The 27386-nt window shown below is 37.5% G+C and overlaps 3 protein-coding genes across 4 annotated transcripts; 1 reads left to right on the top strand and 2 right to left on the bottom strand.

Annotated features, from left to right (window-relative positions):
• Nucleotides 1–783: 783 nt before the first annotated feature.
• LOC135729470 (uncharacterized) lies at nucleotides 784–3726 on the bottom strand. The gene is made up of 2 exons (XM_065247162.2): nucleotides 3682–3726; nucleotides 784–3436 (listed from the first exon to the last, which is right to left on the bottom strand). Exon 2 carries the CDS (start codon nucleotides 3425–3427, stop codon nucleotides 1517–1519), a length of 1911 nt encoding a protein of 636 aa, XP_065103234.1. The 5' UTR covers nucleotides 3428–3436; nucleotides 3682–3726; the 3' UTR covers nucleotides 784–1516.
• Nucleotides 3727–4988: 1262 nt separating this feature from the next.
• uts2d (urotensin 2 domain containing) lies at nucleotides 4989–6972 on the bottom strand. Its single transcript, XM_065244315.2, has 5 exons — nucleotides 6348–6972; nucleotides 5810–5914; nucleotides 5694–5731; nucleotides 5493–5586; nucleotides 4989–5160 (listed from the first exon to the last, which is right to left on the bottom strand). Exons 1-5 carry the CDS (start codon nucleotides 6445–6447, stop codon nucleotides 5135–5137), a joined length of 363 nt encoding a protein of 120 aa, XP_065100387.1. The 5' UTR covers nucleotides 6448–6972; the 3' UTR covers nucleotides 4989–5134.
• A 911-nt stretch (nucleotides 6973–7883) lies between these two features.
• On the top strand, nucleotides 7884–26218 carry ccdc50a (coiled-coil domain containing 50a). Of its 2 annotated transcripts, XM_065247128.2 has the most exons (12): nucleotides 7884–8212; nucleotides 11764–11826; nucleotides 14517–14646; nucleotides 19609–19699; nucleotides 19912–20008; nucleotides 23008–23850; nucleotides 24125–24249; nucleotides 24341–24385; nucleotides 24473–24577; nucleotides 24709–24806; nucleotides 24934–25040; nucleotides 25123–26218. In XM_065247128.2, the coding sequence occupies exons 1-12, from the start codon at nucleotides 8164–8166 to the stop codon at nucleotides 25140–25142; spliced, it is 1773 nt and encodes a 590-aa protein (XP_065103200.1). In that variant the 5' UTR covers nucleotides 7884–8163; the 3' UTR covers nucleotides 25143–26218. The 2 variants fall into 2 exon arrangements, with proteins under 2 accessions (XP_065103200.1, XP_065103209.1); XM_065247137.2 differs by lacking the exon at nucleotides 23008–23850 and having other exon boundaries at nucleotides 7892–8212.
• Nucleotides 26219–27386: the final 1168 nt, after the last annotated feature.

The following is a 27386-nucleotide window of genomic DNA, read 5'->3' as shown; positions in this document are numbered from 1 at the left end:
TTACGAATGTATGAATAGTATGAAGTATGAATGCACTATGTTGTCACTAAATGTGAACGTACATGTTTCCATTTCCTGTAGTTAATATCTGAGGATCAGATCTGATGTTAAAACTGAGTCAAACTGTACCATGTCACATCCTGTTAATGGTGAAATAGAGTTCCTGAGATGTTTCATGGGCAGATGAGCCACGCCCCCAGACTAGATACACCCTATCAGAGACATGTATGTTGCGGCATATCAGACATCGGTTGGGCTTATGAGTCATATTATTATTAGTCATGTGGAAGTGAATCTGAAGTGCTTGCTGTATAAACTCAGTATTGATAAGAATGGGTTTTAGCTATAGACTGAATTGCATAAATAATTATTTATGTTTTTATTATTTATATATTGAAACTATGTTTTTTTTTATTTCAGCAAATGCACCCCTGAGTCTTACATTGTTCAGCCAAACAGAAAATCTTGTCCTTGTTTAGCTAACATTGATATGCCAAGGTGGTCAGGGTAGTAAATAAACCTACAAGTGGTTTGCTGTTTTTTACATAAACTCATCCTTTATCATAATGTGAAAACCTAACTTAGATATCTTTAATATTGAATGAGTAGGTCATGTCAAAAATCGAAATCAATAACTGAAATCAAACTTTGATGCTGTTAATCCCAAAATTTGATTATGAGACTGGATCTCCTAGACAGGCATTTATTTTAAAGACATTAAAAAGCACAATAGTATTTAATTTCAGCCTAATGCATACTTTGCAAATAACCTCTGCTCTATGGTGTTCATCCAGCAGGTGGCACATATGACAATGCTATCGGTACAGGAGGTGGAGAAACGTTTTATTTGTTGTGACACTTAAACTAACAGCCAACAAAGGTGTGTACACATCAGTCATATGAATATAACTCAATGGAATGTGGAGATTATAGCAGGTTCAGTTCAGGTTTGTATAAGGAAACAAATGATTCATAATAAGTGAATGTCATGTATAAATGGGAACTACTGTCACACGGCCTCACATGCATCTGCATTTTAGCAAAAAAGAAAGACAAAAATATGACATAAAATATATGTTTAAAAAAATATATGCATGAATTAAGAATACAAACGTGCTTTATTTTTACCATTAAATGTGTTTTTTACTAGTAGTTTTACCCCAAAATTCCTACACTATAAAAAAGTTTAAACAACTTGAATTAATAAGTCATTTAAACTTTTTTTGACTAATTAGACGTTGTTATAAATTAAAATAATTAAGTTGTAATAACATACTATTCAACTTTATTGTTTTTCAATTTATACCAACTCCTCACTAGTCAAGAAAGTTGAAATGACTTGTTAATTCAAGTTTACTGTGAACTTTAAATAATAATTTAGTGCAACAATGAATTTTTTACAGTTTATATTATACAGAATGTAGGCCTATATAATAATTTAGGTTACAATATCCCTAAAAAGATGTAAATACAAGAACAGTTTGCTAAAGAGTAAATTAAGACATTTGAGCTCTCTCTATTTATATCTTTGAGCCATTATCCTCTGTTGGCCTTCGATACCAGCTTCCCCCAAAATCCACATCACCTTATTGAGCCGATAGAAAGCATACAAGCCGGCCACAATCAGAATCACACCAACGGTCAAGAGACCAATATAGAAAGCCATCATGAAACCATTGTATAGTCCAGTTGACGGGACAGTCCACAGGTACACCCAACCATTGTAATAATTGTTATGCACAATATCAGGTCCATTATCCAGGACAATCGTATCATAAAAGCCTGGATCGTTTTTGTACACATACCCAATGTTCACCTCCTCATTTGTAGGCGATAACAGAGAGGTTACTGTAAAAGTACTTGTAAATGGCTGGTTAGATGTGGTCACAGGAGAAGTACTTGTAGTTGTTGTGCTTATATCAGTTGTTGGTTGATATGGTGAAGTCAGGTTTACTTCGGTTTGTAAAGTAGCAGTAGTAGTTGAGATCATATAAGATGTTGGGAATACACTCTGACCACATTGAAGATCTTCATAGGTCAGGGTCTGCAGCGGATGATCTCGCAATTGGTACGGTTCCTGGCATGCTACTCCTTTTTCCAAGTCATTCACAATCTTTGCGTTTTCATGAATCCATTCGGCAATACCTATAATGCTGCAGTTGCAGATCCATTGGTTGCCACTAAGGGAGAGTGAACTTAGTGCACTAGCGTGTACAAAGACATCTCCAGGTAGATATCTCAAATCATTGTTGTTTAGGTCAAGCGAACGTAAACGTGGGTTATGTTGGAAGATTTGTGCCGGAAGAGACTGGAGCTTGTTTTCATGAAGCATTAATATTTGAAGGTTACCTAAAGCTGAGAAGATATCAGGGTGCAGCTCCATAAGCTTGTTGTGTCTCATGGAGAGCTTGTTCAGCTTGGGCAGGCAACAAAACAGGTCATTGGGCAGTGTGGTAAGATTTTCGTTAAAGTGTAAGTGGAGCAATTTTAAGCCAGTCATGTTAGCAAAGAGGTTCCCCGGGACGGTGACTAGATTTGTTTCATAAAGGTAAAGTTCTTGGAGCCTTGGCATCTGACCCACCAGCTCAATGGGTAGTGATATCAAGGGGTTTTTGTACAGGGTGAGTTTGGTCAGGTTGGGCAAATTGTAAAAACTCCTGGGTGGAAGAAGTTGGAGTTGGTTGCTTGACATCGAAAGGGTTTGCAGGGAAGGCATGTGCCAGAAAAGTTGTGGAGGTATTTCTCGAATCTGGTTCTTATGTAGCAGGAGATCCAACAGGTTGCTTAGGTCATCGAATAAACCTCTTTCAAGAGTCTCTAGCTGGTTGGAGTAAAGCACCAGGGTCTTAAGTTGCCTAAGGTTGTGGAAGACGGTTTGTGGGAGGTTCCTCAGTCGGTTCCCTGCCAGGTTTAGAAAGCTCAGCTTGGTCAAGCTCTGAAAAATGTTGGCGTCCAACTGAGAAATGTGGTTTTTGCTGACATCCAGCTCGGTTAGGTTAAGCAGTCCCTCAAACATTCCTGAATTTATGAATACTATCTGATTATCATCTAAATGCAGTTGCTGCAGGTTGCTCAGCTCGGCAAACACTTTAGGTGGGAAGACAGACAGAGCGTTTGATGACAGTTTGATGGAGCGAAGCTGCGGAGCTCCACAAAAGGCTTCTGGGTGGATGGTGTGGAGAGAGCCTTGGGTAATCCTCAAACGCAGGAGAAGGTCAAAGGGCTGAAAGCTTCGTTCTTGGAGAACTTGTATGCGGGTGTCATTAAGGAGGAGTCGGAAGGTGATGGCGCGATCGAGTGATGGTATGTCGGTGATGTCCCCTGTGCATTTTGCCGAACCCTTAATGTCACATACGCAACTGCTGGGACAGCGTAAGCTGAGGGTGAACGGAGGCAAAAGCTGAAGCAGAAGAATTGTGAACCACATGCTGTCAAACTGGGGAGGGAATATAGTTACATGTAAATATACAGTTTTGACCAAATTACTCACTGTTAAGGATCAGTTTTCATTTGTAAGCGGAAAATAATCATAAATATAGAATTATTTTGATGTGCATGATATAAATAACCCCTAATTCTCTTATGTTTGAAATAAAGAAAAACACAAAACAATACTCTGTTTGATAAAAAGGAAAATGCATTTTTGTGACCATAAATACCAATGAAATATGTTGAACTTACCTTTTATAGCCTGAAGACTGTCTTGCTGAAATGGATGAGTTGTACTTTTAATAACCATAGTGTAGTGTTGTGCTCTTCCTCAATACTTATCTCAGTCTGCAGTGTTGGCCACATGGATGCCTGTATCCGCCTTGATGAACTTTTTATCTAGGCTCTTAATTATCTTGGTTAAAAAAGTGATGAACCCGGCTGTTGGGTTAAATTAACACAGAAGTTTTTTATTTTTGGAATTGTTTGTGGTCTGTGTGGGCGATATAATAAATAAAATAAAATAAAATAAAATAAAATAAAAAATAACAAAATGAAAAATATATATTTTTATCTAAGATTTATTTAAAAAATATATATTTTATATAAAATATATTTTTTTATAAATTTGCCTGTTCTACTTTGTATTCACTGTAAAGCTGCTTTGCTACTATCTGTGAAAAGTGCTGTAGAAATAAATGTGACCCAAAAACTAATTTACATCGAAATATAGTCATTTGTATTTGTGTCTGTTGGATATTTATAATCTATTACTATTAAAATCACCCAAATTTAGACTGTGGCAGTTTCTATATGCATTGAAAAAAGTAAAAAGTCGGATCAACTTAAAATATTACTTAAATTGGTAACACTTAAAATAGAATTCAACTTTTCACCTAAAGTTAAATTTTAAGTTGAAATAACTTAATTTTAAGTGTGAACAATTAAAGTAATATTTTAGGTTAATCCATCTTTTCACTTATTATAGTCTGGCTTCTAATGCATCTGCATGTCCTTAAAGAAATAGTTTATCCAAAAATAAAAGTTCTGTCATTATTTACTTTCCCTCAAGTTGTTACAAACCTGTATACCTGTATACAAACTGTTTTTGAGCAAATTGACTTACACTTACATAGTATTTTTCTTTTGTACTATTAAAGTCAGTGCTTCTGCTTCCTTCATGACTACAAATATCTTCCTTTATGGTCAGCTGGACAAAGAAATGTATACAGGTTTGTAACAACTTGAGGGTGAATAAATAATGACAATGAACTTTTCCTTTAAGCACAATGTTGCATGTTTGAAATAATGTAATGTAAAACAGTGTCTAACCACTAGAGGGAGACAGGAGGTCTTAGTAAAGCCATTTTTGTATATTTCAGGTGGAAATAATAACCTTTGGCTTCATACATTTATTTGATACTAAATGTAGTAAAATCATGCATCATTACATGATTATGTTGGGTAATATATTGCACAATGACATTAAAGAGCAAAGTCAACAATTTTTCTGTTAATGTTTTATTAATATAACATTTACATAAAATACATTACTTTCATAGCAGTACAGATATATGTAATAGATACATAAATACATTATGACTACATCATAATTATCATGACACATATAATTTCATATCAAAAATGTTCTGCTCTTAGGGAACATCTTGGGGAAGCAGATGATCACAGTCCTTTATCTTCATTCTCAAACACAGTATTTCCAGAAACAAGCTACAAATAAATTAGAAACAAATTTAATTACAAAGTTTTTTGTCATGTTACTGGCAAACACTGTAAATCTGAACTAAAAATGCAACCCACTAACAAAAGTGATTTGAGGTGTATTTGTTATGAAATATAAATGATGTCATACATTGTGTCACTCTTGTAGAGGCATAGGGATCTGACGTATGGGGTATTATAAACCTTATTCGCTTGACTCTAGAATATTAAGTAACATAGGTGACGAAACATTCTGCATAAATAAAAATATTTGCTACACCCCTGTTAAGCACAACTGGTTCACGGCCAGTATTATCAGGTATTACCACATATTAACTCACCGTCATTTCTTTTTTTAGGTATCGATCTCTCTGTTTCTATTGCATTAGACATCAGCTGCCTTTCTAGATTAAACTGTTCTTGTAAGGCTGCAATCTGAAACAGATTTATTAAAGTGAAGGTTGGCACCAAACTAACAATGGTCTTGTTTTATTTAATGATATTAAACTTAATCCTCTGCACGTGACCAAAAATAAACATACCTCATGTAGCTCTGCGATTTTGCTGGCCAACTCCAGTCCTGTGATGTATCAAAAACATGTGAGTAAGGTTGTATAGTTGTACATGATTCTAGATGCTTGTTATTAAGTGACATTACCCATTACATCCTCTCCTTTGGCAGGAGGAATGTTTTTGCGTAATAAATACGCTAGGATCTTGCTCTGGACATCTGAATCATCCTTTAATTGGTAAACCTGGTTCACTGTTAAAAACAGATTGGAAATGTATAACACAGCCAATGTCAAAAGACCTTTTCGGTTAGCTCAAAAACATGTATAATGAGATGTATCATGTTATGCTTCAAACACCCTTTATACATTATATTACATCTCAGAGAGCCTATGTAACAAAATGCAATATATTTTCACATGGTAACATATTTGGAGATACACATGTATGTTGTTTATATTTATTATATATTACACTATTTATATAATGGACTCAAATTAACCCCAAACAGGAGCAACACTAAAATATCATTTATATGTGCATATTTACATTAAATCAAAGAGATCCAATTTAATATTACTTGCTAAAATTGCGCTTTCAATACTCAATAAGAACTTTATCAAGTTACAACAATCTTCTTGTATCACTTTCTGTATGCCTATTTCTGCAAAAAGACATTTACTCACCTGGACTTGCAAGACTTCGTGTCTGAACTTCGAGGACACTTATCAGAAAAATTAAAGCAAGGAGTCGTGGAAAGAAACTTCCTGATGGTACTACGTCCATGGCACAAAGGAACTGGACACGATCTATTCGCTGGTACCTGACCGAACAGCTTAATGCTGAAGGTCCATCAGAAGGGTCACTTATAATCAGGTGTGGAGACGTGAAGATGTGTCATCGCTGTAAATCAAAGTATGACGTTGTACGTGTTGCCAGACAGCCATATCTGAAAAAGGTCTGTGACAGGTTCGACTGATGATCCGAGGCGTCTTCAGGGCCAACGACCACATATCAATCACATTGTTATAAGAGTGGCCATGTTGGGACAAGAGTAAATCACTAATACTGAGTATCATTAGTCTATATGAGGATGGTGGAGTGTTCCTGGTATTCTTCTTTTAATTTACCTAAAAGTCTGTGCTTTTATTTTGGTGATATAAAAACATGCCTGGTATTATAAAAGCCCATTTTGGCAGATTGATATCTGCACATGTTTTCCTAACAGGGGATAGCAATGTTGTCTCCCAGCAAGAAGGCCTCTGGTTTGAGTGGAGGAGGCCTTTTAGTTTGAAGTTTGCATGTCAAAGTAATTTCTATGACATTCTTGTTTGTCTGTGGTGGAAGGCCTACCCCTACGTAAAGGGAACAGTTACTCTCTGTATAGCTCAGTGGTAGAGCATTGCATTAGCAGCGCAGATGGTCATGGGTTTAAGCAGGGAACACACATACTATGTTTTTGCCTTGCAACATGCTGATAGAAGCTTCAAAGCATCTGCCAAAATGCGTAAAGTGATGAAGCCTAAACACCTCTGATAGAAACCACACTTACTATATACCCTAGCGTTAGCTCAATTGGTAGAACAATGTGTTAGCAGGGCAAAGGAAACGGGTTTGATTCTCAGGAAGCACACTTACTGATAAAATATGCTAGGCTATACCTTGAATGCATTGTAAGTTTTTGGAATAAAAGATGTAAAAATCATCAAATTTTCAATTTTTTCAGAAATCTTAGGTTTATATTATTTTATTCACAGCATACTATAATTTTAAAATGCTTTATGAAGCAGTTTATTAAATTAGTAAATTAATAAATATCAGCTACTTAGAGATTTTAAATACTTCTTTTTTAAATGTATCAAAAAAATTAAATAGCCTAACATGTTATATACATTTTATTGTAAATGGTTCCCTTATGATCATTATATCATTTGAGCTTAAACTTGGACATAAATATTTCCCATAATTGAGTTTTTACAAACCTGACAAGCACAGACCGAAAGAATTTCATGCTCGCGCTGGTTCAGGCGTGTGCGTGTTGACGTAGGCGTAGGTGTGTTTGACATGCGTAGGAAATTAAAGTACCGCGAGAGCGATCCTACAGTATGCTGTTCCGTAAACTCTCGCGGTACTTTGATGACATAGACCAATCGGTTTGCGCAGCGTCGCATGAAGTCGAACACACCTTATGTTTGCGCGTGCGTGGTATGTCCCGCCCGCCATCCGTAGGAAACATAACATACACACATTGCGTTCCTTTCCAGTGTGTGTACTGTTTGTGTGTGTACGTGTGAGCTCATAATACTCATCTGAGAGAGAGAGGGAGGGACAGACAGCAAGAACGAGAAGAAAGCCTGGCGACAGAAACCAATCAGAGCGACAGCTCGCTGTAGACATCGATCGGGATTTATTTATCGGACCGAAACCGCCATCCGTCTGTCAAACATTAACCTTCAAAAACCCCAGAGAAGCATTAGGGCGTTTTGAAATATCGCCGACGACATGGCTGATTTCAGTATTGATCAGAACAACCTGCCTGGCGTTAAAGAGGGTGAGTGAGGATGAGGATGATGGTGAGGCACTGTGCGTCTCTGCATTAAATGAAAAGTGCGAATGGCATGCGCTATATTAAAGCATTAAAGGCAGTGCATGTCCGTTTCTACGGCGGTAGATTGCTGTCCGATGACGGTTAAGGTTAAAAACTACCAAAACGATTAAATGTGTTGACGTTATGATAAATTGTGAAGGTAAACTGGTATTTTCCTTTTCATTTAACCGGTCTTCTGTCATAATGTGTACGGAAATCTTTACATAAAGCAATAGTCAAACACAGACGTAGAATTAGCCTTACTAGCTCACAGCAAAACCTCTTTAAATCGTGGCCTGTGTTGTCTTAACGATAGTACACACACACAAAATAAGTATAAATAAAATGGTGATACTATGTTTTGATAGCTAGGATTGTTGTTACTGTAGCGTGCGTGAAAAGGGGGTTAGCAGTGAGCGTCATATTAATGCTGAATCTGCTGCTCCAATATGATTTATTGCGCTGAAAATAGTCTTTGAAAGCGCATTTTACTCTTCCAGAATTTATGAAAAGTGTGGAGTTGGTTGTATTTATTTATAGATAATTAAGTCATTGTTACTCTAATTAAATCTCAGTTGTACCACAGTCAATCACTACATGTTAGAACCTGACTCCCAATGGTCTCAAACAATCTGGAAAAAACATTATAAAGAAATAAAATGCGTTTTCATGCCTCAAATTGGGAAAAATTTAAGTAAAGTCATTGAAGTCTTGCATTCTGAATCTGAAATGAATATCAATATACATTTTATATTGTAACTTTTTAGTACTTCAGGCCTCAAAGTCTTTACTGTTCATACATCACCTTGTTGAAGATCTGTTAAATATGACTGTAGATGTGCAACTTTAAAGTTTAATAATTATGATGGAAAAAAACACAATCCACATTTTTCTGTTTCTGTTTGTTTGTTTCAGTAAAGAATGTTTACCCTTTGTGTTTTTTGTTTTGATTTTAGTTGTTTCGTGTTCAGGTTTCAGTGTTTGCTTTTCCACTACAGCTTCTCTTATATTTTTCTGGAATGTCGAGGATGTTGGCCTGGATTTGAAGTGCAGGCTTAAAAAATATGCTGGTTTTGCTGCCTAGCTAAAGCCTCTGGGGATGCATTTAATCTTGGTTGTGTGTTTGCCATAGAGAGGATTCAACTTCACTAATGTGGCTGACTGTTACTTTCAGTGTACGGAGCAGAATGTTGGCCTGTCATGTTTAGTAATGACTTTGATATCAAAGTCATCTTAATGGATTAGAAATTTTTATCAACGTGGCTGTCGAAATACATGTTTTGGTTTGAATTTGTAGCATCTTTTAGTATTGAAAAACCCTGCGTACTGTACCACTCAATTGATCACTTTCAACGTAATGTTGTTATGGGACTTGTGATAGTTCTGATTTGTTTTATAATGACCAGAATATATCGACAAACATGGCGTTTGGCTAATACGATGCTATACATGGATAAATCAGTTTAAATGGGAAATCGGAATTATGCTTTCATATCCATTATGTCTCAAGGATAACAAACACACATAAATCGACCAGGTCTTTACAGTTGACTGATTCAGTCGCTTGGCTTATGTATCAGTTTGTCCTTTTTTGATAGACTGATATAACTGCGTATCGGTAAAGCCAAAAAATGTGTCATATAAGCAAAGTTTTATTGTGCAGTGCAGGTTTTTTCCAAAAAGTTATTGCCGATATATCCTTTCAATCAAAAAAGAACAAGAAAATGCAATGAAATTGAGCTATGTGTATAGTAAAATGTTAAAAACATCACTAGTTTAGAGTTCAATATTAATGGTCATCATGTGAAAAAGAATAACATTCAGATAACGTAATCTTCAGAATTTAGTTAATGCAAGTTAATATAACCACAAAACTATTAGTATCAGCAGATATCTCTTCGGTATCGGTGGAAAAAATTAATACCTGTGCATCTCTACTTTTATTCCTACTGTGGTCATTTTTATATCTCAAGCATTTCCTATTAGAATCAAGTCATATACATCTCAACTGGGCAGTTTCTCAGAAATGGTCCATCCTAGCACCAGACTAAAATGCATGTTTGTGCTGCCTTAATTTAAAAACCTTGTACTGACATCTTAAAACATATCAGTGGCATTGTTTTGTCTCAAGATGCACAAAAGGTTTGTTTGTAAAACTATTTAAATTTGTCCTAATATAACTAAGGCCTAATCCTGGATTAATCTTAACCCTGTCCGGGAAACCACCCCAACAAATCTTGGGTAGTTTTAAAGCGAAAAAGCAATTCAGTAAGAGTGGGGCATTGCATGAGTCACCAACAACTTCTTAGTAAGTCAGGTTGGATATACCTACAATTATGCCTTAAATGTGCCTCATGAGGATCGTGTCAACGCAAACCCATAATTATTCAGGACTTATTTAAAACAATTAAGTCGACTGCAAGTTCAGGCCACCCACGACTAGATGATTTTAAAGTTGTCATTTTCACATTTCTTAAATACATGTGGCTTACAGGCACACTTGTCCTATGATCCAGCGTTACTTGTTTATTAATCTGCATGCTAGTTATTCCATTGCTATGTTTGAACAAGAATTAAACTCGCTGGGAATGAGAGGGGCTTTCTTTATGAAAAATAAATGTTGATCTCAGTTCCTCATCAGGATCTACGAATATCTCTTGTTGTCTTGGTGCATACCAGGCTTTATTAGGGCTATCTCGATATAAAAACAAGGTGTTGCTTAAGTGAGATTATCAGCAGCAGATGGGCAGCATCTTTATTTACTGGTTTGCAAAACTGGCTTAATCTTATCATCTTCTTTTGTCTGGCACACACCGAGTACACAGTGTGATGCACTGAATCATGTATTTTAGTAGTCCGTACTCAGAAGTTTGTAATGTTGTCAAAATGGTTGCGGTGTTCACACATCTAATCTGAGCGTACAGTGGAAATATGTAAATATAAATGTGAATCTTGGTTCATTTTCCAGAAAAGTGATGCCTTTCAAACTGATTTGCGACCTTTGGCCTTATCTGATTCAGATTATGGAAACGAAAGTCTGTTGTTTTATTCGTTTTTCTCTCTTAAATGATCAACCACGTCTCAATGGTGGACAGAGAACAACAGGTGCAGAAAGTTACAGAAGACAGAAAAGAACGAACTAAAAGAGGATGTGGAGGACGCAGTTTCACTTTCTGGAGTTATATTTATTTGTGGGCAGAGGCGATAATGGCTCGCTACAAAGACGTTTCTAGACCAACCCACCCTGTTTTGGAAAAAACTTGTTTTTTCATGAAAATGCATGCATACTCTTTATAGTTTAGGTTTAGCTTAAACATGAAGCTTTGATGGATATATGGATATAGATGTACCTTGTATGTTTAAATATATGTTATAGTTACAGTATATGGGGAAAAGGTCATTTTTTGACCTAGGTTTGTGCTTTGAGCTGCCTGCATGAGTTTAAAACTGTGGCGTAGCTCTGTGTTAACAATAAATAATCCGGTCTGCATATCTCTGTTGATCTCTGTTTGCAGTATGCCGGGACTTTGCTGTGCTGGAGGACCACTGTCTGGCTCACAATCTTCAAGAACAGGAAAGTAAGTAGTTTTGTACCATCCTATGCACTTGATTGTGAATGTAGGAAAGTTGCGACTTGTGAAACCTAGCAGTTTGAGGTTTTGAACAAGTCGTTCATGGCCATTACTGTCATTCCTCTTCTGTTAAAAGAATGTAAGGCATGTAAATCACTGTCAGTTGCAAGAACCAACTCCCCCTTGGCAGCAATGGGGCATATAAACAAAAACATAAATACAGTATAATGTTGGTCGATCACGACACAATACACCACCAAGATACACCATATTTAATCCATAGATACAAATGCATAGTAATGATAATTTGCTTCTCTTTCTTAATGTGTGCTTATAAGAAAGCATGATGGAACAGGGCTCAACGCAAATCATTTTTTTATACTGGCCCAGTTGGGCCAGTGGTTCCGGTGTTCACTTGCCCTGCCAAAATGTTTACTGTCCCCCCCAAAAAATTCAGTGTCACATATTTAAAAATAATAACTCAGTTAATTGTATACATATACAACAAACACGTTCCAACGAAAAAAGGCTCTAAACTTTTCTGCTTTAGCTTGTAAACTGATAGCAAACTGTGCAAAATATTGCATTGTTTCTTTGTCTGCTTCCAAGATGTTAAATAATATACATTGATGAAAATATATTTTATTGATGGAGGGTGAAGCACTGGCCCTATCGGGCAAGTGACAATACTTTTCTACTGGCCCGAACGTCTCTCATGCTTGCCCCGGGCCACCGGGCAGTCCTTTATGTTGAGCCCTGTGGAATTACTAGTAGTAACTACAAAGGCTTAAATTTTAAAGACTTAACAAATTAATTAATAATAAATATATTGACCACAGCTCATATGTTATTAGGGTGATGAGCAAGCCATTTACAAATCTTTTTACACAGTGAATGTTTTTGTCCACTTTGAGGTCGAAAGTCCTTCACTGCTCTTGATATAACACTGTTCAAAGATGTTGTTAAGTCAAAGCATAAACCTCTGCACAAACTGTAGGCTACTATCAGTCTGTAATCACAGCTGAACTCTAAATGGACACACATTGACGCACATCTAAAAGTTTAGTCTGCAGGAAGGTCGCGTTCTCAGTGTATTCCCAGCATTTGCCTCACATTCTCATTCTAAAATATTTTAGTTTAAAACGTTTCCTAGAAGAGAACAACTACATTTTAAAGATAATTTTGTCAGCGTTTCAAAATACATTAGCGTGTTGATGGCCTTAAAGCATACATTATAACTAAAAGCTACAGAAATCAATTTTTATTTTTTGGGGGAGTTGTCTCCTAGCTGTGACCCTGGACCACTAAACCAGTCATAAGGGTCAATTTTTTAAACTTAAGATTTAAACATCATCTGAAAGCTGAATAAATGATCTTTCCATTGTCGGTAATATATGGCCGAGATACAACTATTTGAAAATCTGAGGGTGTAGAATATTGAGAAGATCGCCTTTAAAGTTGTCCAAATGAAGTCCTTAGCCACACATATTACTAATGATAAAACATTTTTTATATATTTCCCATAGGAAATGTACAAAATATGTTAATGGAACATGATCTTTACTTAATATCCTAATGGTTTTTGGCATAATTTTTTTTACAATACAATGTATTGTTGGCTATTGCTATAAATATACCTGTGCTACTTATGATGTGGTATGTGGTCCACCTTTATGTTTCTGTGGCATTTTTATAATTGTCCATTTCCATAAGAGCTTTTATACAATTTAACAAAACAACTCCTTTGGCCATTAAATCAACATCTTTAAACTTTTTTTCAAAGACTTGTCTGTCACAACTGCATATTGACTTTGTTTAGTCCCACTGGAAGATGGTGATGATTCTTTCCAGCTGTATTCACATTGATAAATTAAAGATAAAAAAATCCTATTTTTATTGATAATAATCATATTTTCTGAATAATATTCTGACATAATGTATTTAAGAGTATTTGATATTTTGAATTAGATTATTTATTATTATGAAAAAATATTAAAAATGTCAGCTTATTCAGTAAAGCTGATGAATGAGATTCAGCATCTGTTATAACATTTAGCACTTTTATGATTTAATGAAATCACTCATAAGACATCTATATCATGTTACTATATTAGGTAGATGTTTTAAATTAATTTCTTCTGGTCTTTTTTATTATCAGCACTACGTGTATTTTATGGTCACTGTCACTGAATCAATAAGAAGCGTAGTCTATGGGAACATGACGCTGGTATAGCATCACTGTTTAAGATTTATGGACCTGCCACATTGACTCACTGAGATGGCAGCATGTTTGACGTCAACTCTCAAAATCTTTTCTCATTCGTAAATGAAATTGCTTTGCACCGATCAGAATCAACGAAGAGTTATGTTAACATAATAAGAGTCAATTCAGCATTTCAACTTGAATTCATGTAAAGACTTTTATGTGCCAAGTTTGATTTTTTGCCATGACAAACAAATTTTAATTCACATTTATATTCCATTTTTATTATTGTATTTAGTGTTTTTTGTTTTGGTTGAGTTTGCTTTATTTCTATTAGACACAGAACAATTTTTCATGTATTTTTTAATAGATGTATCAGTATGTGTCATGTAAAGGTCTGCAAATGTTTGTGTTGGTATGAACCGGTATGAACTGGTATGAAATGTTATGTCTATATACACCTCAATGTTTCATTCACTCTTCCCCTTTTCAGTCGAAAGTCACTTGGCGAGCAACGTCCACAAGAGTCGTTTGGTACAGCAGGATCTGCGTGTGGCCAAACGTCTGCAGGAGGAGGAAGACAAGAGGGCAAAAGCAGAGAGCAAGAAACATCATCAACACCTGTGAGAACCTCTTAAACCCTTGGCCACCAATGCAATACTGATCATACAGAGGCTAACAATTGAACAGTTTAGTCCAGTGGTCACCAACCCCGTTCCTGGAGATCTACTTTCCTGCAGAGTTCACCTCTAACTTTAGTCAAACACTCCTGAACCTGCCAATCATGCTTTTCATGGCTACCCAAAAATTGGAGGCAGGTGTGCTGAAGCAGGGTTGGATCTAAAGTAGACAGGAGGGTATATCTCCAGGAACAGGGTTGGTGACCACTGGTTTAGTCAAACATTTGGGTACCTGTTGGTTTAAATTAGCCAACATGAAGCATTGCCGTCCTCTTATAAATCATTTATTTATCAATGCATCCCACTGTAAGCTGCCCCCTGTGGGGCAGTCAGATGCCTCATGCCATGCAGTGCCAAATGGGAAATCCTGTTTGTTGAGCTAAGCACTGTCAGTAGGAGCAAATGACATTACAAAGATGTCCTGTTTGCATTTTACATTTATACATTTGGCAGAAAACGTATAGTTTAGACTACAATGTGCTGCGGGGTTGTGACCAAGCATGAAGGCCTTGTGAGGGTCATAGTGTGCAGATCTAGTAAATTGTTTTGACGTTGAGTTATGCCACTCGCGGATAAAGCGTCTCTTCCTGCTGGATGATGTCTCAAGGCCTCCGAGCTGATTGTATCATCAGGGTTTTGTGCACGGCAGAGACCAGTGAGCCTCGGGGGAAGTCATTGCATGGCTCACTGTAGTAGCTATTTGCTTTAGCATAAATGCACATTGGTTTCCAGCGGCAGAGGTACAGAGCCAGTGGAAAAGTACCAGGTTTGGTGTATTCAGTATATTTTGGCAAGCCTGAGATGCATCCCGTTTTACAAGTACATATACACTGCCGGTCAAACGTTTTGAAACACTCAGTTTCTTTATTTATATATTTTTCCACATTACAGAATAATAATAAACTCGTCCAAACTATGGCATCACACCAATGTAACTGTGGGAATTACAACCCCAAAACAGAAAAAGTTGGGACATAGTAGAAATTGTGAGTAAAAAAGGAATGGAATAATTTACAAATCTCATAAACTTATATTTTATTCACAGTAGAATATAGATAACATATCAAATGTTGAAAGTAAAATATTTTGAAATGTCATGCCAAATATTGGCTCATTTTGGATTTCATGAGAGCTACACATTCCAAAAAAAGTTGGGACAGGTAGCAATAAGAGGCCAGAAAAGTTAAATGTGCATATAAAGGAACAGCTGGAGGAGGACCAATGTTTAGGAATGGGAATGTTGACCTATTCTTGTCTAATACAGATTTCTAGTTGCTCAACTGTCTTAGGTCTTCTTTGTCGCATCTTTCGCTTTATGATGCACCAAATCTTTTCTTTGGGTGAAAGATCTGGACTGCAGGCTGGCCATTTCAGTACTCAAATCCTTCTTCTATGCAGTCTTGATGTTGTAATTGATGCACTATGTGGTCTGGCATTGTCATGTTGGAAAATGCAAGGTCTTCCCTGAAAGAGACGACGTCTGAATGGGATCATATGTATCTAGAACTTGGATAAACCTTTCAGCATTGATGGTGCCTTTCCAGATGTGTACGCTGACCATGCCACACACACTCATGCAACCCCAAACCATCAGAGATGCAGGCTTCTGAAAAGAGCGCTAATAACAACTTGGGTTGTCATTGTCCTCTTTAGTCCGGATGAAATGGCATCCCAGTTTTTCAAAAAGAACTTCAAATTTTGATTCGTTGGACCACAGAACAGTTTTCCACTTTGCCAAAGTCCATTTTAAATGAGCCTTGCCCAGGGAAAACGCCTGTGCTTCTGGATCATGTTTAGATATGGCTTCTTTTTTGACCTACAGAGTTTTAGCTGGCAACAGCGAATGACACGGTGTATTGTGTTCACTGACAATGTGTTCTGGAAGTATTCCAGAGCCCATGTTGTGATTTCCATTACAGTAGCATTCCTGTATGTGATGCAGTGCCATCTAAGAGCCCGAAGATCACAGGCATCCGGTATGGTTTTCCGGTCTTGACCCTTACGCACAGAGATTGTTCCAGATTCTCTGAATCTTTGGATGATATTTTGCACCGTAGATGATGATAACTTCAATCTCATTGCATTTTTTCTCTGAGAAACTCAGAAAACTATTTTTTCGCTGCAGCATTGGGGGAATTGGTGATTCTCTGCCCATCTTGACCTCTGAGAGACACTGCCACTCTGAGAGGCTCTTTTTATACCCAATCATGTTGCCAATTGACCTAATAAGTTGCAAATTGGTCTTTCAACTGTTCCTTATATGTACATAAAAATTTTCTGGCCTCTTATTGCTACCTGTCCCAACTTTTTTTGGAATGTGTAGCTCTCATGAAATGCAAAATGTGCCAACATTTGGCATGACATTTCAAAATATCTTACTTTCAACATTTGATATGTTATCTATATTCTATTGTGAATAAAATATAAGTTTATGAGATTTGTAAATTATTCCATTCCTTTTTTACTCACAATTTCTACTGTGTCCCAACTTTTTCTGTTTTGGGGTTGTATGTTTGTGACTAAAAGCATTCAAAATAAATCAAAACTGTTATATTTTATCATCTGAAATGTAGTCACCTGTTGCCTAGAAATTGCAAAACTAAACTTATGTCATTTTATCAAGAAGCTTTTTAAAGTTTTACCTTAGTATGAATTTTTTAAAATGTTGAAGGAGTTCACATTTCACCTGAACTCTTATTGGCTGTTTTTCCTTCAATATTAAGTCATCGATTTCAAAAATACTTAATTATCTGTTTGGGACAGGTATATTTTGTCTACAAAAGTAATTCCAAGCATTTAACCATACACCTTCAGATTAAAAAATTTTGATCATAGTTAAATTTTTAGTCCAGTGTTTTAAAACTTTTGACCAGTAATGTACATACTAGGGATGCTCCGATAAAGATTTTAGCAGCCGATACTGAGTACCCATTTGTTGTCTTTTGTATCGGCCGATACCAATGCCAGATACTGATTCTTCAAGCTGATATGAAAGCTCTTTGATGACTGTAACTGTTAACATTTTTTCTAGCTGAAGTAATACCACAGATGTTGCCTTGTTATATTACTTACAGTAGATAGGTAGCCTATATTATTGTTTTAAAAGACAACAAATAATCATTCTTTAAAGAGCAATTTAATATGCCTTTATTCACAGTCTTAACTGTATGAATTAAATATGCACGCATTTGTATAAAGTACAACAGTTCTTCAGTGTAGAGCAGAAAGTGATTTTATTGAGAGGTGAATTAGGTTACTGTAGCTTATATGTGTTGTATACAGTATGCTGTTTGATGGGGATGTGAAGACACATCGCACTGTTAGGACGACCGCGTCTTCATAAAAAATACACAAAGGTCCCGTACACACTGCATATTAATTCGGTTGTCACTTCACCTTTTAAAGCTTAATCCTGTTCTGTACACACACACTTCAGTAATTTACGGAACTGACAACCGCATTCTAAAACCGAATTAACTCCCGCAAAATGCAGGTAGTTACAACCGCATTTACAGAAACTCTGCTTACTGTGTACATAACCGAACTGAACAACTAGTAGCCTAGTAAATTAAGTGTTTAAACGTGATTCATAAACAGGACAGGTCTCTCTTTGAAAAATTTATTCCTAGAAAGGTAAAAAGTCTTCTGTATGCGAAAAAGAAAAATCCAATAATAAACCGAAATAAATCTAAATGCTTTACCTCAAAGATCAAAATATTGGGACTGGCACCTTCACACTTTAGTAACACCAAAAACTTGATGGCTTCATGAGCCAAAAGCCATGAACGGTTAAGCGGCAAAACGGTATTTACGTACAAAAAAGACAAGGACCTGGCAACACTGCAAGACCGCGTGCTGTGAAGCAGCCTCACAAAAGCGTACAATACACAACGCCAATACGAAGGTTTATTGCAAAACACAATGTTGTTAAATTATTTTGGTCAAAGCTGTGAGTGATAAGCATGCAAAATGGCAGAATGTGTCGTTATGTGTCAATCCTCACATTTTCGGGAGTGAGTCTTGTTCCGTACAGACATTAAACAAATATTTAGGGGATTCACTCTCGCATTTTAATGCGGTTCTCACTCCCGAAAGTTTGCAGTGTGTACGAGACCAAATATTTGTAAAGGCAGAGAGAAATCCAAATTTGCAGGTCGCACATAAGCAACGCGTTGTAAAAATGCTCACACTGCATAAAAAAGCCTCCAACTGCGGCCGCATTTGGTTCATGAGATTTTAGCGAGTACCGATCAAGTCATTTAATCTGATGATCGGCCAATACCGATCTGCAGCAGACTCGCGGGCCAATTGCGGCATATTCTACACCCCTCTGCTGTCAAAAATATAGCATTATCCGGCCCGCAGAAATATTTTTATTTACCAAGTTTTATATTTAAAAATTGATTTAAACTTTTAAGGGGCTGTTCACATGTTGCGTCTAACGCGCTTTCTTCTCAGGAAGGGATTACATTACAAAAAATTATTTTGTCTGTATACTACAAATAACCTGTGAATTAATTAGTATAACTAGCATAAGTGAGTTACTAGATGAGCAATACATAACTAAAAAACAAACTTTGACTTCTGTTCACAAGATCAAATAAATTTGTAACACAGTTCACATCGTAAAAACGTACGTCACCTTTTTTTGTTTACGTGAGAGTTCATTCAACTCCTACATGTTAGACCCATCCCTAGTAAGCACTGTAATTAATTAGTTGACTAAATATGTATCTGTTTATAATAACATATGTGTTTTATAACTTGTTACACACCCAGCGCTGTACAATTGTCATTCAAAAATGCAGTCATCTCTTGCCCACAAAATGAAGCCCGCGGTGGCTGATGTGAGAACTCGGGTTTGTTAACACAGGTGTTTTGTTTTCTTGTACTCCGTCCCTTCAGCGAACGCATCGACAATGAAATAGCTCAGGAGATTCAGGAACAACTGGTCCGGCAGGCTGAACAACTGAGGCAACAGGAGGAGAAAGATGAGGTGAGATCCAGACACACACACACAGATTCGCAGTATGTTAATGTTGGCCATTGGCACGGCACATAACCACACATACTGTACATCGTTTGTTATAGCATATATTTTTTTAACACTTCTGTAAACGTAGACTTAACTACACCCACACTTTGTTTACATCTTTTGTATTGTCTTGAAACGCCTTTCTTCAAGGTTATCTATGTGTGTTCAACTAGGCCATCGCCCGCAAACTGCAGGAGCGGGAGATGAAGGAGAGAAAACGTCAAAAACAGCCGGAACCAAACTTTGAAGACCCGTACTACGAAGACCAAGGTGTGTTGAGCACCACCTGCTGAAAGGTGGGAGGTGAATTGTACGTAAGGGATTTTAAAAGAAGAATAAACTTCATAAAATGAGGTTTACGAAGACAACACCACCTTCTTCACTCCTCACATGTCAAGTTTATCACAACCCCCCCCTTAAAATATTGCATATATTATTTATTTAATACAGGCTATCTACAAAGCCTTAAATAGCTGGTTTGTTTCAGCTCTTTCATACAGTTAAGGATACTGTTACTGTAACTAATTTCTGAATGCATTTCAAGCCTCAAGCACTACACTTACTCGAATCTATTTGTTGTGAACTTAAACAAATTGCGAATAACTCGACCACATGTTAGTTTAAAACTCTTGTGTGTTCAATAAACACTGGCGTATTCTGGAAAAGCTTCCTCCCCTCAAGTATGTTGCAAAACTAGACATGCAGGATGTTTGTTTCTTCATCACGTGTCCCAAAGTTGTTGAGCCCGCCCTCCCTCACTGGTTGCTTTTTCATGCCACTGGTTGCATTTGAAATGTTCGCTTTCACCGGTTATGTAATCATTCTCTCACGCGCTAATTTTAAGGCATTTTGGGCTGGCCATAGGGTCTTTGTGTGCCTCATTAAACAAACATCCGATTTCATCTGGCACTCGATCTGTCATTCATACAGAAGGAGCCTATGAAGAGAGCTTCAAATGTAGTGTGTAGTTAGCAAACACTGCTCAATTGTTCATTGTTTAAAATCTTAAAATGTTTCTTTTTGATGTTTCCTTAAGTGTGTGTGTGTGTGTGTGTGTGTGTGTGTGTGTGTGTGTGTGTGTGTGTGTGTAAGGGCCATACTCTTCAGCGTGCTATAATTTAAACACTCAGATGCAAAACCCTCTAAGTGCGTGTGACATGTTTTCTTGTAAATGAGCATTTTTTATCAGGCTCTTAATGGATTCGGCAAACAAACCGGTATTTCTGAATGACTTGAGGCCGGGATTAAGCAGATTTAAGGAAAATGTATTTAATGAACGTATAATACGTGCCGAGAGCATTGGGCTAATATTATAATCTCATTTTTGACGGAGGTGGAGTTTAGCCTCTTCTGCATCTGAGCTCCTCAATTGTTTGGCTATGTACACGTGTGCAAGATAAATGTCCACCATGTTGCACTTTGTCTAGCTGTTTCTAGGCTTTCTTAAGACAAACTCTATATCAGACAGTTTACTAATGTGAATCTGCACATCCCTTCTACCCTAATAATCACAGATTAGCTGCACAGTGCATACAGAGTAAAAGATACACTCTTTTAAAGATGGCTTTGTTGGATATCTTTAGCTGGCAGGTAAATTGTCTCTTTCCCAAATTGTAACAGCATAGCTAAGCTCCATTCACATGCCAGCATTCATATAATTGCACAGCATTTATGCAGTGATGTGTGTAGTTGAAAGGAGGGGATCAGGCACGTTTATGTAAATCCTCACCCTACAGTATAAATCTATTATTATTATTGTGAGTAAACGCTTAGGGCACATTACTCATGTGGATCTTGAGTCAAAACAACGCCGATATATTATATATATTATGTCAGTACAGGGTGTTTTTAAATTTAAGGCAGCTCCAACATGCATTTTAGTCTGGGACTAGAATAAGCCCTGTCCAGGAAAAAGGCGGCGTGCATGCTTCTTTTGAAAAACACTTTGGAAAAGGGAGTCGGGCTGAGTACCAAAACACACTTGTAGCCAATCAGCAGTAAGGGGCATGTCTACTAACCGACATCGTTGGGGCGTGTTTGTTTAGGTGATTTCAAATATCAGCATTGGCTTTTAGAGATCATGCATCCCACCTTTAATGTATGCATTCAGTCTAGCTGTACTGTAGTCATAGCAGTAGTTCCAGTATAATGCGGCTTTCACATAGGATGCGGTGTGCGCTGCGCTCGCCGCTGGGTTCGGCGCAGCCAAGCGATTTGTGCTCTGATGGCCAGACCAAAGTAGGCGGGGTTTTCAATAAATTACTACAGTGTTTATATTTGCGTTAAATAGTCGACGAGGAATACAGAGACTGATGTTGCTCGTCTCCATTTCACGTTACTTTCAGCATACCTACAACAAGCTGCTTGACTTAAAACACACCTGACATGCCAACTTGAATTGCTACGTGTTTCCATGACAAGGCTTTCCTTTCGATGTCTCTGTAGGAGCATAAACTTGTATTATAAAGCTCTGAGAATCCCGAGTATAAGCTTTCGTCCATTTTGCTTGTTTGGATGCCCCGTTTCTATTGGCCGCGCGGGTAATCGTCACAGAGCGCAGCGCAAAAGTTAAACTATTTTGAACTTTGACCGCGGCGTGAGCGCAAGCTGCGCTCCGCTGCGCTCGCGCTTTGCTCGGCGCAACAAAAAACCGCCCTCGCGCGGCGCAAGCCATTGAAATGAATGGGTTTCATAGCGCAGCGCAGCGCACACCGCATCCTATGTGAAAGCCGCATAAGGGGTTAATACATTAAGATGTATAAAGCAGTTTATTTTGCATGTTTTACAGTTATATTAGAATAATTAACAGGTTTGAAGCCAGTACATTGACTTAACACATCAATATTTTATAGCAGCTAAAAAAACTCTGTATAATTAGTGGTGGGTTTCTTTCTTAAAATAACAGACTTGACTGTATCAGCCTAAATTTCTTTCTTATGAAACATTCATAAGGAAGAAAATATGGACTTTACTAATGTGTTCACATGAAGCTTCTACTACCAGAGTCCAAAGTTAACACTTGTAACGTTGTCAATTTGCCATGTTCAAAAGTAATTTACAAAAATGTATTCTCAAACACTTTTGTTAAAAAGTTAATCTTGGACCCTGGCTGTAACATTTTCATTTGAAGAGCTCTGCACTACTTATCTGTAATAGACTTGTTTGCTGTTTGACTTCCTGCATTTTTAGTGAACTAACCCCTTGTGTACTAACCCAGTTAAGTTTTTTTCTCCTTATCTGCACTCCTTTTCCCCCACACTTGGTTTTAGCCTCCCGACCTCCGCTGGACCCTCGACACCAGCATCCCGGTTCTGTTTCTCCGGGTTATAGAAAAGAAAGGTATCGGGACCACAGTAGTAGCCGATCCCCATACGATTCTCCCGACCCAGACAGAAAAAGATATCCCAATAACGGTCATGCTACCCGAAACAGATATCCAGAATACGACCCGTCGGAATCTGGATTATTGAGGCCTCCAGGAAGTCCAAGGAGGGGGAGGTACCCAGAGTACCATTCACCCGAGCGACGACCAAAACAATCAGAAGACTATGCGAAAGAAAGAAACGGACCCCTAGATCTCGATTACAAAGAACCTCGCAGAAGGAAAAAACAGGATTTGATGGAAGAACCCAGAGATGTCCAAGAACCTATAGTGCGCAGAAAGGAAAAACCTACAAAAGATTATTCTGCTACACAGGAAAAAGAAAGGAATAGGGATAGAGAACGAGAAGGTAATGGACAGAAAACCAAAGAAAGACCAAGGGAGAAAGACCACAGGGCAAGAAGTCGAGATCGAATGCTAAGCGGAGATAGAGTTGAAGAAAGGGGCAGAAATTTGGACAGGGAAATGGACAGAAACGGCCATGGACAGGGTAGCAGAGATAGACACAGAGAAAGAGGCAGAAATGGCAATAGAGAGAGACACAAAAGCAGGGAGCCGGAACTTGACGATTACAGTCTGGACCCAAGTAGAGGACGGTCAGAGGAAAGCCTGGAGTGGGAGGATCACAAGAACAGACAAAGGCTACCATCAGGTCCTAATGATGTGTTTGAGGAGCAAAATCTTAGAGGTCCCTCAAATGAGGGCCATTCCTCAAGAGAAAGAGAGAGAGGTATGGACCTAGGTCCGGTGATTTTGCAGTGCCCTCTGGTGTTGGGAATACTATCAAACTTCATATTCTTTATGCACTGGTGACTTCCTTTCTTTTCTGGTGTGGGTATGGACTCTCTGAAATGGTGTGCATGATTTCTTTGGCACTAAATCTGAATTCAGATTCAGTTTCTAAATTGATTTTCACAAAAATGTCAGCATGAGCTGCTGTTTGGATTAACAAAATGCTTAACCTGAAGTGTATTATTTAAAGTGAACTCTGATGCCCCCTTCAGGCCGAAGGATGCATAGAGAGTATGGAATGACAGAAGCGACGCATGGCTTGGCAAACTTGGACCTACAAGACCAGGAGTTGATAGACTTGGAAGTGGCACGCAGGTTACAGGAAGAGGAAATTAAGGTATGGTGAATAAATTAACTTTGATCGCAATGCTCAAAGTAAGTATTTGATTACTTGCATATTCGTTAACTCATTGCTTCTTATTTTAAAGGCAAGCCAAATTGACAAACACGCCGCACAAGTTGCTCAAGATGAGGTACGAATTTGTTAAATTTTTTTGTTTGCAAATTTGCATCGGCATGACTATGTTCAAAGTGTAATCTGGTTTCTATTTAAATTTAAGGAATTAGCCCGCCGGCTGATGGAGGAAGAGAAAAAAGAATACAAGAGATCCCGAGACAAAGATAAACATGCCATGGAGAAAAAACGACATGAAATGGAATACAAGGTAATTAACATCCCACGTATCCCAAGATGATGCTGAACAAGGGATTTGATGGAAGACTAATATAGTCTGCTGTTATTGTTCCTGTCTACACCAATGTCTGAAATGCTCTCTTCTGCTATAATGCATGCTAGCCGATGCAAGAGGAAGTCGTACGACCACGAACAAGAGAAGAAGTGTATAGAGGTGAAGACGAGTACCAGAAACCAAGACAAAATCACAAACCTGCAAGGTACTACTCAAGAAGTTTTATTATAGTGATTTATTCACAAAGATTTAAGGAAGGAAGTAGTGGCCTAACTAGGCCATAATCAGTAGGCATCTTTCAATTGGACTCATTTTGTCTGCTTTCGTTCCAGGCCACCTCCACCTCCACATCACTACGAGAACATAAACCCGAGCTACGCTTATGTGGAGAGCCCCTACTCTCCTCGACCTCCATCAAGACCAGAGGCGGCATACAAAGGTACCCAATGCACTTTTCAATTGCGGTATCACGTTTTGCAAGTCAAATCGCTTATATGATCTCCTTCCTGCCCTTCTTCTAGGTGCCTATTACAGACAGTGACCGTAAGCCTCCGCCGCTGTCCAATCACAAGTCGTTCCTTGCGTTTGGCCTGTTACTTAGCGAATCAATGAAGGAGGAAAGGGTCAAAAACTGTTTGCGTGGCTTCCAGCAAAAATCTACTGACACTTAATTTTTTTCTTAAAGTTTCTCGGTCAGCTCAATGTATCAGGTGAGCTGAATTTGTCTCTTTGTGTCGTGAAAGAGTCTTTTATCTCGGAGTTATGAACTACTGAGCGACGGGGATGGTTCCTGTTCGCTTTTATGATGTGATGTCTTATTGTGGATGACTGGACAGGAGGGATCTACTGCACAGCTCTATGAAACAGCCAATTTGTTTGTCATGCTACTGAAGATCAACATTTGTTTTCTAGCAAACTTTCTGATTTCCAAGGATGTTGTTTAATCCAAAATGTTGTAAAATGAAGGAGAATGTATGCTTGAATATATACAGCATAGCTTTGTGCTATATATTTATTGATTTGAGAGGATATATTTTAATATTATTTTCAATTTGTCTTTAAATGCTGATTTGACCCTTTTAACAAGACTGTTACTTCAAACCAGTGATCCAATTCATTGAGAAGATCTACTTAAATGCAAAGTTTAAATATCTCGATTTAATGCCAATATCTTGTTTAGCTTGTTAATATACTTTTCATTGTAATCGAAACTAGACATTTCTAGACAGTAAGTCAATTAAAACCGCAAAGTGAGGCTTGTCAGTCATGTAGCCTTCACATTTATTTCTAAAGTAAGAATACGATCAAAGGTGATTGGTTTTCATCTTTTGGCATCACTTCATCGTCGTGCATTATTTGTGAGAGACTTTACGGATGCTGTGGGCTCAAGATGCCCAGCCTTCGAGTCCCTCTGGGATATTTTTCCTCTCACCTAGTGTCCAAAAAGTGCCATCTCATCTTATCTACTCTGTAGGTGCTTATAGCCCTACTGATAGCTCCAGTGTTCAAGTGCATGCTAGCTGAATGTGAACTCTGTCTGTGGGGTTGAGTCTTTACAAATCTTGTTATTTGGAATCAAAAACAGTGGCCACAAAATACAGCTCTACTCATGTTTTATTTTTATACATTTTTATTTATAGTTTAAAAACAATAAAAAGTTTAAACAGGCATGTAGTAGCATTGATGTTGGTACAGTTGTATACATAGGTTTATAAGCTTGCATTTTCATATGCAGTAACCAGGGACATCAAACTTATCAGTAACAAACAAGTGTGACTCTAGCTATCTGGCACTTTCCATGAACGGGATACAACATGAGGCTTGAAACAGTACAATTAAGCTTCATTTTCTTTATCAACAAAGGGTGAATAAACAGATGTGACTTGCTGTACGGCAACCTGGAAAGGTTAAGCTAAATATGAGCTGTTTAATTTTATATGGTTTTGAAGTTTGCAATTACAGTATTCAATATTTCAATATTTTAGCAATAAATAAATTCATAAGGTAAAGAATATGTAACATTTGCAGATTAGTCATCATTTGTCTCCTATTTCAAGTTCTCAATTTTAAGGAGAAACATCTCACCCCAAGTTATTCAAATGGAACCACTTATTTATTTATTACTCTATTTATTTTAAACTTCTTCCTTTTTGAGTGTCTAGTGCAGGATGGTGTTATAAAAGTATTTTACCATGCATCCACATGGTTCCTTTGGAAAAATGTAGTAGGACAACAATTTGTACCCCGTTTATTGAAAGTGCCATCTGCATATCAGGACTTTATTTATAGGTACCTTACTGTTCATAGTTGACATTCCATATTTCCTGTCAAATGTGTTTCAAAGGGATTACATTCCATTGGATATTCCACACTTTGCTTTTGGGAATGGGAATATGATTGTGTGGGCTACAAGTTGCATACTGTACATATAAACCTGAAGACAGCAGCTACTTTTGTATCGCATTAGTGCCTCTATAAGACCAGTGTTGGGTCGCTAGTGCTGAAAACGCTAACATCTTACGCTCTCGAGAATGGCGATATGCTTGTTTTGTGTTTGTGCATTCCAACGAAAGGCATGGCCAGTAAACTTTTAACATGTATTGAGTTGCCATGCTGCTATGCTTAAACATGTGGTGTTTAATGAACCTTTTTTTTGTGAAATTGTATTGCTGACTCAGTTTTGAATCACTTTAAGTGTGTGTGTGTCTTAGTGATGAATGTGCATATATTGCTCTCTAGTGCTGTGTCAATCTAGTGCATATCATGATGTGCACTGTAGATAGTG

This window comes from Paramisgurnus dabryanus, chromosome 24 (assembly GCF_030506205.2).
Source record: "Paramisgurnus dabryanus chromosome 24, PD_genome_1.1, whole genome shotgun sequence".
Lineage (NCBI taxonomy): Eukaryota > Metazoa > Chordata > Actinopteri > Cypriniformes > Cobitidae > Paramisgurnus > Paramisgurnus dabryanus.
This window is presented reverse-complemented; position numbering and strand designations above follow the sequence as displayed.